A 16,179-nucleotide genomic window follows, 5' to 3' on the forward strand; every position below is an offset into this window, starting at 1 on the left:
TACACACAAGACACAAGACATTATCAACTGACAGAAGCGACGTGAAATAAAACACTGAAACTTGAGACTGAACAAAAAATGATCTGTATGCTTTACAAATGTCAAATTATCTATTACATCACACTGACAGAATAAATACTCATTTAGTAACAGTGATTTTCTTTTAATCACTGTATTGAAAGCATGTATAAAACAGGCTGACCTGTTATATTGTCAGAATCATGTAAAAAAAAACCATAAATCTGAAAACATTAACACAAGCAAACAATCCAAACCCCTTTACCTTCATACATCTTTCCTGGGTGCAGATCTTTTTTGAGGTCTCGATAGTCCGAGGTTTATGACTGTCCTCTCTTTCTTCATGTATTTTTATTTTGCTAAGATGCTGGTCTGAGATCCAATCCATAAGAAAAGTTAGGAGCTCATAAACTTGTGAATTCGTTGGTAGCTGTAATACATATATGACATCAGATTTTTCAGCTTTTAAGTTAATGATTTGTCTAAGCCAAAACAGTAACAGACTGAAACATATCAGTATATTAGTTCTGAGATATTATGCATAATTTAAAGGATGATGAGCCTGATAAAATATGGGAGGTAAGTTACTGTATTCAGAGCCTGTGAATACATTATATTAAAAGAAAAAGTGATCTCAAACAGGCCACGTGTGCTCTGTTGGACCTTGCACCTAGGGTTTGAGAAGCCTGCATGTTATTAATACAACCTGTAACTTACTATTATATCTGGGAAAGGTAAACAGATGTGGATCAAGTGGTGGAAGGTGGTAATCCTTACCTAGAGACCACTGTGCATAGACGAGTCAGAGATGCTGTGTCACAGACCCTGTGCTGTGCTGCACAGATCAATCAGTTGCATAGTTTATCCTGTGCTTGGCCACAAATAAAGTAACAGTAGTAATAATTTTTGGCTTAGAAAATTAAAATTATTTATCCGATACTTCAACCTGAGTACTTTTTAGCTGGTGTTATTCATAAGAACAGTGCTGTACTGTAGCAGTAATCACAATGAGTTTAAGATTTGCTTTGACACATTAGAAGAAGCCAGTGTAAGCACGTTATAATTTTAATTGGCAGATGAAAGATAACATGACAGGAAGAGGAAAACGTGCCATATAAATAAATATATATGTGTTAGTATATACAAACACAATATAAAATCCAACAGCAACAAGCTTAATTCTTTAACTGTTTTGCCTCAATATAAACTGTATCTTTTCTTACTGTAACTAATTCACTCATGAACTAAAATTGGCAGTTACATTTTCTGATTTTCTGTTCCAGTACCTAATGTTTTTTGAATGAATCTTTCATTTTGACCAGCTCTTACCTTAGCATTTTTCGATGTTACCATCACTTTTTCCTGCTTGACAGGTTTACTTTGTTGCACCACTTGACAGATATTATTAGACTTCTTTACTGTTAACAATTCATGCTTCCTCTACAACAAAATGTAACAATGGGTTTTATTTAACTTGTCACCTATAAAGAAAGCAGGTACATGTAAAAGTAAATCTTACTTGTAGATTCTCTAAACGAGCTTGTACTTTTCTTGCTTGACCTTCCAACTTCTTGTTCAGCTCAGTTACATCACTTAACTGAAAGAATCAGAAAATATTTAAGTATCTGTAAATTCAAAACTCATTTCTTGATTTCATTATTGCACTGAAATAATTTAATATTGTTGGTGAGCACCTACATTATTTCAGTTCAAGTTCTTTCTTCTGAGCATATGAAGTGATAGAAACAAAACAATCATCCAACTCCTCAACAAATCATGGAATCACAAGGTGGTTGAGGTTGGCAGACACCTCTGAAGATCATGTGGTCCAACAGCCCTCCTCGAGCAGGAGCACCTAGAGCCAGTTGCCTAAGATCATGTACAGAAAGCCTTGGAATATTGCCAAGCTGGGAGACTCCACTACCATTCTGCGCAACCTGTTCCAGGATAAATAAGACACTAGCTCTTTGATGATTTGCAGCCAAACTTTTCAATTTGCAGGGGAAGAATAGGCACTAAAATGCCACTCAGGATATAGAGGTACTATACATTTCATTACTTTTGATGAAGAAGTAACTTGAAAATGGAGAGCACTTTTCAAAAACGGTCTTGTTAATGAGGTGATAGCTTTCTTCTTTGCAAAATGAAACAGTTACTGACCATGCTACAAAACCAGTTTGCTCCACGAGAAAAGATGAAGGAAACAGTAAACTATTCAAATGTAAGAAACATGCTCTATGTATACAACAATGAGCAGCATGATTATCACAGAATCAATCAATCATAGAATCAACTAAGTTGAAAAACACCTTTAAGATCCAACCATTACCCCAGAACTGACTAAACCAATACACTACCACTAAACAATGTCACTAAGGGCAAACTGATCTCCCCGCATGGATGCCTCTCACAATCTCCACTCACAGCCACCCCTCATCCGTGCCTCATAGTGGCCCACACTGCACAGCTGCTGCACCAACCCCTTACGATCACCCCTCATACCTCCCTTCATGGTCAACCCTCAGGCTTCATGGCTGCCTGTGCTCTTCCCTTATGACTCCCCTCATGTCTACCCCCACCACAATCTCCCCACACAGCTTCTCCTCTTCTCCCCTCACGACGTCCCCTTCACTCCTTATGGCCACCCCTGCTCTCCCCTCACAATCTTCTCTCATGGCCATCCCTACTCTCCCCTCACAATCTTCCCTCATGGCCACCCCTCCTCCATCCTCATGATCTTCCCTCACGATCTCCCCTCATGGCTGCCCCTGCTCTCCCCTTATGATCATCCCTCATGGCCAGCCCTGCTCTTCCGTTATGATTTTCCCTCACAGGCTTTCCTCTTCTGCCCTCATAATGTCCCCTTCACTCGTTATGGCCGCTCCTCCTCTCCCCTCATGACCACCCATGCTCCCCAATCATGGTCTTCCCTCACAGCTTCCTCTGCTCTTCCATCACATTCTTCCCTCATGGCCGCCCCCTCCTATCTCCTAACAATCTTCCCTCATGGCTTCTTCTCCTCTCTCCTCATGATCTTCCCTCACGATCTCCCCTCATGGCTGTCCCTGCTCTCCTCTTATGATCATCCCTCATGGCCACCCCTGCTCTCTCCTTATGATTTTCCCTCACAGGCTTTCCTCGTCTCCCTCACAATGTTCCCTTCACTTCTTATGATCACCCCTCTTATCCCAGCATGGCTACCTCTGCTCTCTCATCATGATCTCCCCTAATGGCCGCTCCTCTTGTCCCCTCACTCCTCATGGCCTTCTCTCCCTTCCTCTCACAGCTGCCCCTGCTCTCCCCCTCATGGCCATCCATGCTGCCCCCTCACAGTCGCCCCTCCTCTCCTCTCCTAATCTTCCCTTATGGCCACCCCTCTTCTCTCTCTCCCTCTCCAGGTACTGGCTGTGATTAAGTGGCCACAAAGCTGGATGTATTTCTTCCTGTGATCTTTGAACAACTATGCTTCATTTGCACATTCCAAATCAGAATGAAATGAAAATTTTCGGTTTCAAAAGCCATCCCCTTTCCTTTACTGGCAATAAAGAAGAAATGGGACCATTTGCCTAGCCTCGTCTGTATTGTTCATTATTTTACACCAATGTATCGCTACATTTCTCCTCACCTTCATAAACCCTCTACAGAGTCTTTTAAACTGTGCCTCTTCTCCTAGCTTTTGTTATTTTCACGCCTAACTTATCAGAATCACAGACCGGTTTGGGTCAGAAGGGACCTTAAAGCTCATCCAGTTCCAACCCCCTGCCACGGGCATGGAAGCATGAAAATTTTGTAGCAAGGGGAAGAGAAAGATAGGTTGCACCAGAACCATCAACATTCTAGGAGTTAGGTCTGACATGGGGAAAAGAGAAAGGGAAAGAGTAAGTCTCTACTGTTACTAGTGGGTCAGAGGAATAAGTCCAACTTTATTTATACTGTAAAGAGTCAGGCTAAATTTCAAGTACTAGAAACAGGTGGAGAAAATACTTTCAGCCATTCACACACTTCTTGTCTTACAAAAGAAATAAAAAAAAAAATTAGCAATTTGCCAAACTTAAGCAATTCAAATATTTAAAATTGTTGTAAAATTACTGATAACAGGAAATAATTAATTTTACCTGTTTTCTTAAAGAGTCATTCACTTCCTTCAAGGTGTCAAATGATGACTTCAGCCTCCTATTTTCTTTAGTTATTTCTCTCAAGACTTCTGTCAGCTGTTTAACTTCTGCCTCATGTTGCTATAGAAATACAAAATTTAAAAACATAGAATCATAGAATAGTTAGGGTTGAAAAGGACCTTAAGATCATCAGGTTCCAACCCACCCTGTCATGGGCAGGGACACCTCACACTAAACCACGTCACCCAAGGCTCTGTCCAACCTGGCCTTGAACACCACGAGGGATGGATCCTTGGGTTCAGCAGTAGCAGTCATTTTTTCTCCTTCTTAGTAGCTGGTGCAGTGCTGTGTTTTTGACTTTCGGCCTGGGAACAGCACTGATAAAACTGATGGTTTTAGTTCATGCTCTACAAGAGACTATTTTATATGTATATATTTATATAATACCTTTATATTATATATATAATATATATATTATATATACACCTCTATATACATCAGGTAGTGTCATCTATATCATAACCAGCTATCCCATTTCACTTTTCCCAGGTGTGCCTAGGCTGTTCTTAAGTCCTCCGATACTACACTACAGTCTTGCCAATCTACCTCTCTGTAAGCTCACCTATTTTTTCAAATAGGTTTTCCTAATACTTACCTAATTTTCCCTTACTGCTGCTATCACAGACATGAAAAAAAAACAAACCAGTTTTCCTCTTTATTGCAGCCTTTTATGTAGCTGAAGATTGGCACATTAACACTCAATTCATCCTGTATGTTTAACCCATGCATCCACCTATTATTCTCCATTTCTGTAGATGATATTTCTATTCAAATGCAATATTGCACACTCATACCTCCTGAATAGTAGTTTTTTCAGACCTACAATATCTTCAATTTGTCATGATCAATTTTAATCACAATGCTCTTTTTCAGCATGCTTGAAATTCACCCTCACTTGCTATTTACTTCAAATTTAATGAATGTGCTCTATTTCACCATCAAACTTCTCACTGAAAATACTGAATAATACTGGACTGAAAAGATATTCCAAATTCACTAGGTACATTCCTTCAACTTTATTGTGAACTACTGTCTCACTGCATCTTTACACTAACTGCACTACATTTATGTTATATTTTACTAACATGATTACAAAAATGCCATGCAAAACTATATAAAACATTTCTAATTCGGTCCAGACATATAACTCCTCCTCCTCTATTAGCAATGGCCATTACCTTGCTGTAGTGGAAATGAGACTGATTTGACAATTTATGATTAACATATGCTAGTAGTTAATTATTACGTTGTTTTCTGCATCACAGTTTCCATGGTTTGTTCGTAGCTTTTTTTTCAGAATCTATTCATTTACTTACTTACTTAGAGAACTGACATTAAGTTGATGGTTGTAGAACTCTCCCTTTTAACAAGACAGGCACCCCATTTTTTTAGTTTTCCTCCACAGATTTTCCCAGATAACCACCAATTTTTCCTGTGTTTTTACCAGCCAGTTCTCTAACTGGTGTAACATTCTTATATGATTTGCAACATCTAAATTAACACCTAAATTAACATCTAAATTAACACCTAAATTAACACCTAAACCTATTCCTACAAAAGTTGAGGTCTCACTCCTCTGACGCCTTTTCCCCCTTTTTAAAATGTAGTCTTATCCTCCCTCAACAACTTGCAGGAAAGGTTTATCTGCACCATTTAAAGAAATGTAATTTCTCAGCTTACGGTTTTGACACAAACTACATACATCTCAGGGCTTCTCTTGGTGACCTTCTGGATAGTAACCAAAGCTTTACAAGACCTAAATTCAATAGGAAATACTCACAAGAACAGTGCTGTTATTACCACCTCTTCTTATAGTAAAATCACACCATTTCATTTCCTCCCACACTTCCAAAGTTAGGTTGATCTTTCTTCCTTTGAACTCTGAGTGTTTTTTGATAATATTCTCTGCAATAGTTGTTATGTCATAAGATCTCATTGTGTCTTCAAGCCTTCCCAAGGATATCTACTTCAACTACGGCTAATGCAAAGATACTAATTGAAGTTACATAGAAGTATGGATAGACCACAATTTTTTTCTCTAACAGTGGTCATGTATTTCTGTTTTAAAAACAAGTTACCTCTTTTCTAAATCGTAACAGTGAAACGTATCTATGCATAAGACAATTAAATGCACCATTCTGAAACAGAAGCAATACAACCCCCTAAATATTTTATGTGGTACTTTCTATATAAGTCTTTCATTTATGGATTTCAAGCATTTAAAAAAATTAATACTATATATCCAGCAAACGTGATGGCTCAAGATAAGTTAAATGGCATGTAGAGCAATAAATATCATTTAAGATATTACTGCACCTCTTTTATAATTCCAAGTTTTGTGTGAACTTCTTCCTCAACACCGCGTATTTTAGCCAAAGCTCCTTCATGTCTAAAAAGCACTGTTTCTCGTTCTGTTACGAAATGCTCTCTTTTCCGGAGTTGGAGAGCATATTCCTGCTGCGCTAAACTTTCTCTCTGTATCAAGAAAAAAAAGGCTTTAAAAAACATGAAATTGTCACAATTTATACCAAATTTAAATTTTCTCTCTCAGAGATAAGCTTAGCTTCTTGTAAAATTATACAGTGTTACGTAATAGCTTACTCATTAAAAGTATCCTGATGGCTATCTATGTTCAGTTTCCCCAGACATTAACTCAAATGACTTTGATGAGCATCAGGATGGTTCAGCTTCCCAGAATACAAAATTCAACTCTACATTATTGTTAACTATAAACTTAAGACAATTAAGCCTAGGCTTTTGCTTTCAAAAGTTTTGGGTAATAATATTAACTGTAAGACGAAAGAGAGTCTTGACTGTAAACACTGAACACGAGATTACTATGTTGTTTCTTTGATTAGTGGGAAGCAACCCTGAAAAAGCAGTGAGGAAAAAGAGACACAAAATTATTTTTATCTCATACAATGCAAAAGGCAGTCCTGACAGGGAAACCAGCAGAAGCATGGGAGCTATTACAGAATAAAGCCATATAGCAAGTTCTTCTGCTAGTGGCCTAGGCCTTCTAGGGGATGAACAGCTGGGACTCCTCAGCAGTGCAAAAGTAAAGATAAGGCAGAATGGAGGGTTTTAAGAGGAGGCCATGAATGCCTAGGGTCACGAGGAAAGTTTTGGATGCTCTCAGAAGAAGCAGTACTTGCAAGTGTTTCCTTCTATGCCCACAGTTCATCACAAGACACTCTTGGATGTAGAAGCGCTGCGTTCAAACTCCCTTAAGACTGTTGTCTTATCTACCCACTATGCAAGACAAAGTACCACTACCAAATCAGCAAATTTATTTAGAGGAAGAGGTGGATGATGATAGAATTTTAGTATATAAGACATTGTGATTAGTATAAATAATAGTAATAACCAATAGCCTTAGTATAATAGTTTTTTAGTATATAAGTAATTTCTGAATTCTCTTTCAAAAGCGAAAGTCTTTGTAACATTACTCAACAAAATGTTTAAAGTGATTCCAGTTCCTACCTGGAGCTTCTGATGTATGACAAATAATTCATCATAAATTTGACTGATGTGAGACGGTATTAAGCCTTGAGTACTGCATGCTGCAGCATTAGTTCCACTTATAATTTTCCTTAGCAAACCATTCGTAACATTTTGGTCACTATTTTGTTGTGTATTTGCAGCCAAATGAAAAGGTAAGGTGCTGCCTATGGAAAGGAAAATCCCATTTTATATTAGAAAATTAATCCTAGATAAATAATGACATTACTATTGTTCCAAAACAGTGAAAACTTGTTTTAGCCATTTAAAGTAACAAATATAGAGCAAGACGTGGCAAAATGAGAAAGTAATCTCCTAAAGAGTTATGAAGAATTGCTCAAAGCTGGGTTCCATGACTTGGCTGAAATGATCAGTGATCAATGGTGTTTTATAAGTACAACTATACCCTCTACTTCAGTACAGAAATCTCATAGATATCTGTATGACATCTATGCACAGCCTGAATCATAATGTAGCCAAAACCTCCTCTTGTAAGGAACTTTCTGTAAGGTCTTCAGGCAAGTGATTTGCTGCTGACTAGACCCTGGCCTGACATCAAAGTTAAGAGAACAAGACTTAAGAAACTGCTGGTCATGACAGGAGAAACAGCTGGACATGACGGATTACAGTGTAAGAAGCTGATAAAAGTTGGAGACAGCACAGTGAGGAATGGCTGGATTTCACAAATAGTTAAGCACCCAAAATTCACAGATAACTGAAGGTAAGTGTTATGATCTTTTTGGGGGAGACATCTTGCAAGGCCAACTGCACCTAGGTACCACATCAGGCCAAGATTACCTAGGTGACAGTATCAGAAATACAAATTTAGGTACTGTGCTGGTAGCTCATATAGAGCTGTTTTGGATTTGTGACCAAAACAGTGTTGATAACACAGGGATATTTTAGTTATTGCTGAGCAGTGCTTACACAGAGTTGAAACCTTTTCTGTTTCTCACCCCACCCCACCAATGAGCAGGCTGGAGGTGCACAAGGATTTGGGAGGGGACACAGCCAGGACAGCTGACCCCAACTGACCAGGATATTCCAGACCATATGGTGTCATGCTCAGCATATACAGCTGGGGGAAGAAGGAAAGGGGGAAATGTTCAGTGATAGCACTTGTCTTCCCCAATAACCATTACATGTGATGGAGCCCTGCTGTCCTGGAGAGGGCTGCACACCTGCCTGCTGATGGGAAGTGGTAAATAAATTTCTTGGTTTGCTTTGCTTGCATGTGGGGCTTTGGTTTACATATTAAAGTGTTTTTCACCTGACCTGCACGTTTTCTCACTTTTACCTTTCTGTTTCTCACCCTCCCTACTTGGGGAGAAGGTAAAGTGAGCAAGCAGCTGTGTGGGGCTGAGCTGCCTGTGGAGTTTAAACTACAACAGGTACATATAGAGCAAAACTCAGATCAATGAGGAAAACATAGTTCCTGGTGCAATTAAATTCTTTTTGATGTTGTTAGTTTGTTCGGTTCGGGGGTTTGTGTCTTCTTTTCTTTTTTTTTTTCTTTTCAGACAGAATGGGTTTCCAGAAAGCTGTTTTTATACAGTCCCCACTCATTTAATACCACTTTTGATGAGAGTCTGTTACAGTTACACTGATCTGTTCTGCCCGACTTTTGAGGTTCCTTATAGCCACTTTGGGGTTGGTTGGTTGCCTGCCTGTCTCTACACTTTCATATACACTTTTAAAAGGATATATTAATGTCCTTCTAAACCTAAAACTCTCTACAAGAGACAGAGCTACACTGATTCACAAACCCCTTCAACTGCAGCAGCATTTTCATACATTTTGTGAATGAATGACAGTTGGTCCCTGCTACAACCTTCTAGCTAGAATTTCCTGAGTTAACATCCTTTCTCTACCTAGTGCCAGTTTTCCAATCTTAAAATGAAAAAAGATATCTGGTTTAAAAGAGTTGTACTATCTGGTAATGCAGCTAGCTACTTAAAACAAAATAAATCAAAACAAATAAACAAAACCCCCTCCAAACCATCCTGTTTCTTCATTTCTACTGGCACGTGGCAACCAGTTTCATAAAAAGTTGACTTTTCTTTCTTAAATGTATGTTAATATTTCATCAAGAATGCCTGGACCTCCTAAACCAACCCTATAGGTGTTACTCATACTGACATGAAAGGTTAAATCCCCAAATTAAAATACATTTTTGTTGATCATTGTATTTCTGAACCAAACAGAAATACGTTTATTAGAAAGTTTAAAATACATGTCATACTTCACACAGAGCTGTAAAAATATTTAAAATTCAGTATTTACCTGTTTCCACATATATAGCTGTATTTTGAACTGCATCAGTTTCAGACCAATTAATGGCCTTTTCTTCTTTTTCTAGATCACTTGAATCACAACATGAATCTTGCTCATCATCAAACCTAAACAAATACAAAAAAGTAATAATTGGAAATTACTCAATACCTTTCTCACGTACTACATATAGAGCACTGAGAGAAGTCTGTATAAAAACGTAAACAGCTGAGAATTTTATATTTGACTGATAACAAATAGAGTAAAATCATTTGGATAAAAGTCATTATTACTCACAAGATTTTAACCAGAACAATTAGTAATGCTGCTGACATAAGATTAATAAGAATAGCTAGAATTTTCAGGCTGTAAGCACATCTGCAGCAGGTAAAAACCTCTCCTTTCATTACCAATCACCAAATTCCAGGAAAGCTAAAAAAACAAAATGCTTTTTTAAATTATTTTTCATTTTTGGTGTAAACTAGCCCTGAAAAGACCCTTCTTGGCTTTTGGAATCAGATTATCTCTAAATAAACTTAAAGCTGTTTATCAGTCTTTGTTTTCCTTCTAGTTCAGTTTATATCATCCCTGCTATTAGCAATTCCAGCATACACAGATTAGAGTAGAAAGTGAGACAATATTCCTCATCAAAATTGGCATTCACATTATTTCAATACCTCAGCCGCAGACAGTACATAGTAAGATGAAAAGAATCTTAAAACGACTTCTGCATCTGTGCAATCTGAATGTATTGTTTACATATGGTTTATCTAGATTGTGAAAGATAACAAATGATAAAGGAGAGCTGAAGAGAAAATGACTTTTACCAATCCCAGACTTTGAAACTCTGGAGGAAATCACTAGAAGATCTGATGCTGTTGTCTTTTCCACTTTCAGTAAATTCTGACTCTAAAGAACATTTGGATAAAGAAATAACTGTATTTTCCCGTGAGCTGTCTGTGTCACCTGAAATACAGAAGACAGTAACAATTCTATTCTGCATTAGAGAAGCTGATGTTAAGAAATAGACAGGGCTTATTAGAAATGCTTTCCGTCTAATCAGTTAGGTCGAAGAACCAAAAACCCACTGATACACCCTTACAAATGAATGAAAAATTTTAACAGCTTAAACAACGGGAGGTGTTATTTAGTTTTCAAACCAGCTAAGTCTTTCTTAAGTATTACAGCTTGCATTCATATACTAATTTTTCTACAACCAAAATCTGATAAATACATAGTTATACCCTGTTGTCTGCATGCACCAGCAACATGTGTTTCTCAAGAAGCCCAAAGACACTCTAAATAATAAATATATATGTACCTTTAAGTGCATGCATTATGAGGTGGACTGATACCAACCACTTCAAGCAGGACTTCAACACGAACAGGTTGGTAACCACTGTTCTAAAGCATCCTTTGTGCTCTCTATGTGAACGTTAACATTGCTAGGCTGGCTCTCAGATAGAGTAAACCCCTGATCAAGAATGTCTACCCATTTAAAATGGGAAAATACAAAACTACTTAAAATAAATTTAGGAATGACACAGTCTTAGTATATATTTTCTTTGAAAAATATATCAAAGCACCATTGGTTGGTATTACCTTTGTATCCTAGGGAGCTTCCACTCTTCCTTTCAGTATGCAATGCTCCTGAAAGGCAATCCTACAAGAAAGCACAAACACACTCTAATATAGTCTGAATTTTCAGGTAAAGTGCACGTTACAACTTAACTTGTTTCACAGTTACAATGCCTTGTGATAGAAATCTTACTACGAACTACTGTCTTTGAAAAGGGAAGTGGTTTTTGTTTTTTTCAATATACAAATGTAAATGGTCTTCATATTAATATAAAGAGGCAAACATCCTCCATGGTCTAATGATGAAATATTCATGGTGTTACATGTTAAAAAATTTGAGAGACTGTAAGACTTTATGAAGACAGTAATATAAAATAAGGGCATAAAAGTAGGATTAGGTAACATTGCCATCTATTTTTATATCTAGTTTTTTTATGTCAAAGTTTCCTGGTTTACTTTTTCCTACTAACCTGTAACTACATACTACAAAAACAAATGACAGGAATATTAGGCTACAATTAAAATCAATTAAATGTACATTATAAAAGATCAGACTCAAAGCAGCTCTTGTGATCTTAGTTGTGTTTCACATTTCTCCTGAAACCAGGACATATACTCTAAATAAAGAGATCAACTGCTGTATTTCCTTGTACTTAAACACTGCTTTTTAATAAAATAATAAAATGCACAAACAAATCTAGCATTTGGTTCCTTGCAAGCATAACATATTACTTCTCTTGCAGCATGAGTTCAAACACTTGTGAAACACCAGCATGTGGAAGGACTCTTTGCTGCTGGAGCAGTTTCCTAATCCACTGTGCACATCCATAAATAATGGAAGTAACGGAAACAGAGGAATCACAATTCAGTTCCTTCATTCACATTGGTGCAAAGAACCTGGCATTATCTGGCGTAAAATAACATTGCTTTTACCTTGGCAAGGGAATGACACCCATCATAACTTACTCTACGGTCATTGCAGCAGTTTATTGTGAACTATGGGTTTGATTCTGACTAGACATGGCACAATTTCTTGCTCCCTGAAAACAGAACCACTAGGTTTTACAAACAAACAAACAAACAAAAAAAAAAATCACAAGCACACCTAACACATTATAAATAAGGCTGGTGATTGCTGCGGCAGAAGAATCTTAGAATCAGCCGGGTTGGAGAAAAACTTTAAGATCATCAAGCCCAACCCGGACCCCAGGACTGCCAAGTCCACCACTAAACTGTGTCACTGAGGGCCTCATCTGCACGGCTAAGAGGATATGCAATAAACAAGTTATCCTACTAGTATACTAAGAAGATTCACATACAATCTTGACCAACTAGACACCAGAATGTTTTAGGCATAAATTAAGATCCAAGCTGCTCAGACTGTGTTTTGGAAATGCATAAAATTTGGAATTGCAATTTCCAGGGAAATTCCAAGTTCAGACAGGGATGTCTCTTCAGCACTTGTACTGTACTTGATCTTTTTAAGATCCCTTCCAATCCAACCCATTCTATGTACTGCAATCAGAGCAGAGGAAACAAGAGTAGGAGTGGAAAACGCATATTTTATACATAAGCTCCTAAAGCCTGTTCAAATCCCATTTTCGGCTCTCACCCCCTACGCGTAATGTGATGTGTTTACAACGAAGCCCCAGGGAGGGGACACAGACACCACCATCCCCAAGCACCTCTGGGACTAGGCGAGAAAGGGCAACTTTCCCCCTCCTCCTCCCACTTCCCTCCCTTGGCTGCATCCTCAGCCTTCCCGTCTCACCCCCGCGGCGCCGAGCCGCCGCAGACTTCCAACGGAGGGGCCGAGGCCGGCCATGTAGCACCACCGCGCTCGAACTAACCGCCACAGCCCGAAGTCGGCAGGCGCAGGCGCGGAAGGCGGCGCGCATGCGCACACGCTCGTTGGGGGCCGGGCTCTACGGGGGAGCGGGGAGGGACAGGCCTCGCAGCGGCTGGGCCGGGCCGGAAGCCGGGCTGGGCGCCGGACAGAGCAGGACCACCGCCCCGCCCCTGGCGCCCTCCGTTCTGCAGCACAGGCCCTGCGACAGGCCCTAGCCTCACAGGGCTAGCTCCTGTAATGGCTTGGTCTTCCAGCCTAATGCTTCTGAAGGAACTTCCGGGAAGAATTAACTCCGACTACACTCAAAAAAAAAAAAAAAAAAGAGATATTCAGCTTTTTCAAAAAAAGCTATTTTTTTGGATACAAGTTACACAGTTCCAGCTTACAGATAATGGTGGCCGCCCGGTTACCTTGTTAAAAACCTTTATAACGGCAGTCCTGAGCTGTAGAGAAGTTACACAAAACCCCCAAACCAGCACTTACACATAGTCACTATTAAGAGAGAAAACGGCTCTGACCCAATTACTAGAACTCTGCCCCAGGAAAGGGAGCTAATAAACATTAAAAGAGCAGGGAGAGACGTATCATAGAAGTATCAGTGTTGTTGTACTACAGCATTTCAGGTAAAATCCTAATGTCAAGTAGCCGTTTTTCACTCTACTAAGGCATTTAGACCTATTTTATGTGAAAAATAAATAGGCACGCTTCTCTAGCAAAATATTGATCAAAGCATTCAAGAACTATTCTCCAGCTTTCAACTACTGAAGCGCTACTGAGAGACTTCAGATAGCGCAAACCAGCACTTACCTGCCAGCTGCCTCCACTTGCTTTCTACACATCAGAGTAAGCATTACATTTCAAAGGCCTTCAAGTTTCCTGACTAGCAATTAGCACCTACAGCCATTTTCAAAATACAGATTTATCGGAGCAGGAAGCCAAACTACACAAGTTCTTCTTTTTTAAACAAACCAAAGTGAGGACAAGACATTTATTTTTAACAAGACTAAGATTTAATTTTTAAAATTTGACATTTAATACAAATATGTCAGGATTAACACAAATACACCAGAAATATGCCAGTGTCTGAACTTTAACATGCAAAAAAATCAATTAGAACACATAAAAAACCCAACTATCAGCTGCAATTTTACATTTATACATCAGAAGTGTCCATTTTAAGAAGTTGAAATAATTAGTCAATTAACATCTAAATACTGATTTATACTGCTAGAACATCTGGATACTCAAAGCAATAATTCTATATTTGCCCACAGTCTGTAATGACAATTCTTCCATTTACTAGCCCTTTAGGAGAACCAAAGGATTCAATCTTTTTCACAACATCCATTCCATCTTTGACAAACCCAAATACCACATGCTTGAAGTCCAAGTGTTCTGCTTTTTTAAGTGTTATGAAGAACTGTGAAGTATTTGTATCCCTGCCCTTATTTGCCATTGACAACAATCCAGGACCAGTATGTTTCACTTCGAAATTCTCATCTTCAAATGCTGATCCGTAAATTGACTGTCCGCCTGTTCCATCATGGTTAGTTATATCACCTCCCTTAAGAAAAAAAAAAGGGGGGGGGCACAGCATTAACCTGAAAGTCCTGAAACATAAACCAACAATAACAGTTACGTTCCCTTTCAACCCTAGAGACTTTGCTTCATACGAACTCAGTTTTCCCAAGTACACATTTACTTAGATATAAGGCTTCACAGGTTCAGCAGCTTTGTTCATAGTGATGGAAGCAGCAGTGGAAAGTGTATCCCTTTATTTTGAACACAGAATTTTACCTTCCTGCTCCACAGTGACCACTCCTCTAGGCCTGTCTTTCCCACTGCCTGCTTCCTGCATCACTTGGCCCCAATAGCTAAGAGCTGCCTTATCTCACTGAAGAAGGTCTTTCCTTGCTTAGTCCCTGCAGGCATGGAATTGATCACCTGAAGAAGGTTAAGGTACAGTGACCAGCAATCTCTTGCTTCTGTGCAGGCAGCAGCTTTTGCCACATGACTGCTTGTTTGGGAGTGCAGCTACAGCTAGCGAGTAGTATCTTTTTCTCCAAGGCAGCAAGCTTCTGGCTCCTGATTATTTGGCTATACACATAAAAGATGACAGTGTAAGTTATTGTATATTTGAATTCTCATTGAAAAGTTTCTCACAGTGCCTGGAAAAAGTTCAGGCAAAGCAGAGCAAACTTAGAATATACCGATTTCATGTGATAAAAGCTCACACTTTGTCAGGGTGTCCATAGTACAGTTAATGGTTTTAAAATAAAGCCTGCAACTTACAGGTTGTAGAATACCTTGAAACAAGCTTAAACCCTGAATGAGCAATGCTGCATTCCTTATCCAAAAGGCACAACGTTTTAACAAAACAGCCATAAAAGTGCATACTTCAGCCACAGGTGGTATCTCATGAAGAGACCAGATAATTTCTTATTTTGGTGACAAGCCACTCCTGTATTACTGTCTACTTTTGAGTTTGCAGGTTGAGCAATGCAGGAACATTAGTGCAGCGTGTAAGGAAGATGGTTCATTCTGCCTGTTACAAGCCATTAAAACTCTTTGAATTACTGATGTTAATCTTAGGAAAGGTCTATATGACCTATAATCAATCGCCTGTGCCTTCAGCATTTATGAAGAACTTACTAATACTACTGGAATGGACACAAAGGTTTAAAAGCAACACTATCTACATGAGGCTTCTAGTGCACTGCCGGCTGATACTCTTGATGCAAAATTCGAGTATTTTAAGGAACAGGATTTTCATTGCATGACAATGAG

General features: G+C 38.8%; 2 protein-coding genes across 7 annotated transcripts in view; both read right to left on the reverse strand.

Annotated features, from left to right (window-relative positions):
- The window catches only part of CCDC138 (coiled-coil domain containing 138), a 30,752-nt gene extending 20,712 nt beyond the window's left edge, over positions 1-10,040 (reverse strand). Inside the window, exons 1-7 of one of the 5 annotated variants that reach the window (XM_057422323.1) lie at positions 9,978-10,040; positions 6,510-6,668; positions 5,974-6,171; positions 4,134-4,253; positions 1,538-1,615; positions 1,348-1,458; positions 284-448 (exon numbers count right to left, since the gene is read on the reverse strand). In XM_057422323.1, coding sequence (XP_057278306.1) covers positions 284-448; positions 1,348-1,458; positions 1,538-1,615; positions 4,134-4,253; positions 5,974-6,129 — 630 coding nt within the window. In that variant the 5' untranslated portion in view covers positions 6,130-6,171; positions 6,510-6,668; positions 9,978-10,040. Of the gene's footprint in view, positions 1-283; positions 449-1,347; positions 1,459-1,537; positions 1,616-2,178; positions 2,243-4,133; positions 4,254-5,973; positions 6,172-6,509; positions 6,669-9,977 lie in introns of those variants that run through there. The other 4 variants (XM_057422322.1, XM_057422324.1, XM_057422325.1 and 1 more) reach the window with 4 other exon arrangements.
- A 4,339-nt stretch (positions 10,041-14,379) lies between these two features.
- Positions 14,380-16,179, reverse strand: part of RGPD4 (RANBP2 like and GRIP domain containing 4) — a 30,285-nt gene continuing 28,485 nt past the window's right edge. For both annotated transcript variants that reach the window (XM_057422412.1, XM_057422411.1), the window contains one exon: positions 14,380-14,956. In XM_057422412.1, coding sequence (XP_057278395.1) covers positions 14,651-14,956 — 306 coding nt within the window. In that variant the 3' untranslated portion in view covers positions 14,380-14,650. The remainder of the gene's footprint in view (positions 14,957-16,179) is intronic.

This window comes from Pezoporus wallicus, unplaced genomic scaffold (assembly GCF_028554395.1).
Source record: "Pezoporus wallicus isolate ANWC-B61680 ecotype Strahan unplaced genomic scaffold, APGP_CSIRO_Pwel_v1 contig_5785, whole genome shotgun sequence".
In the NCBI taxonomy this organism is placed as follows: domain Eukaryota; kingdom Metazoa; phylum Chordata; class Aves; order Psittaciformes; family Psittacidae; genus Pezoporus; species Pezoporus wallicus.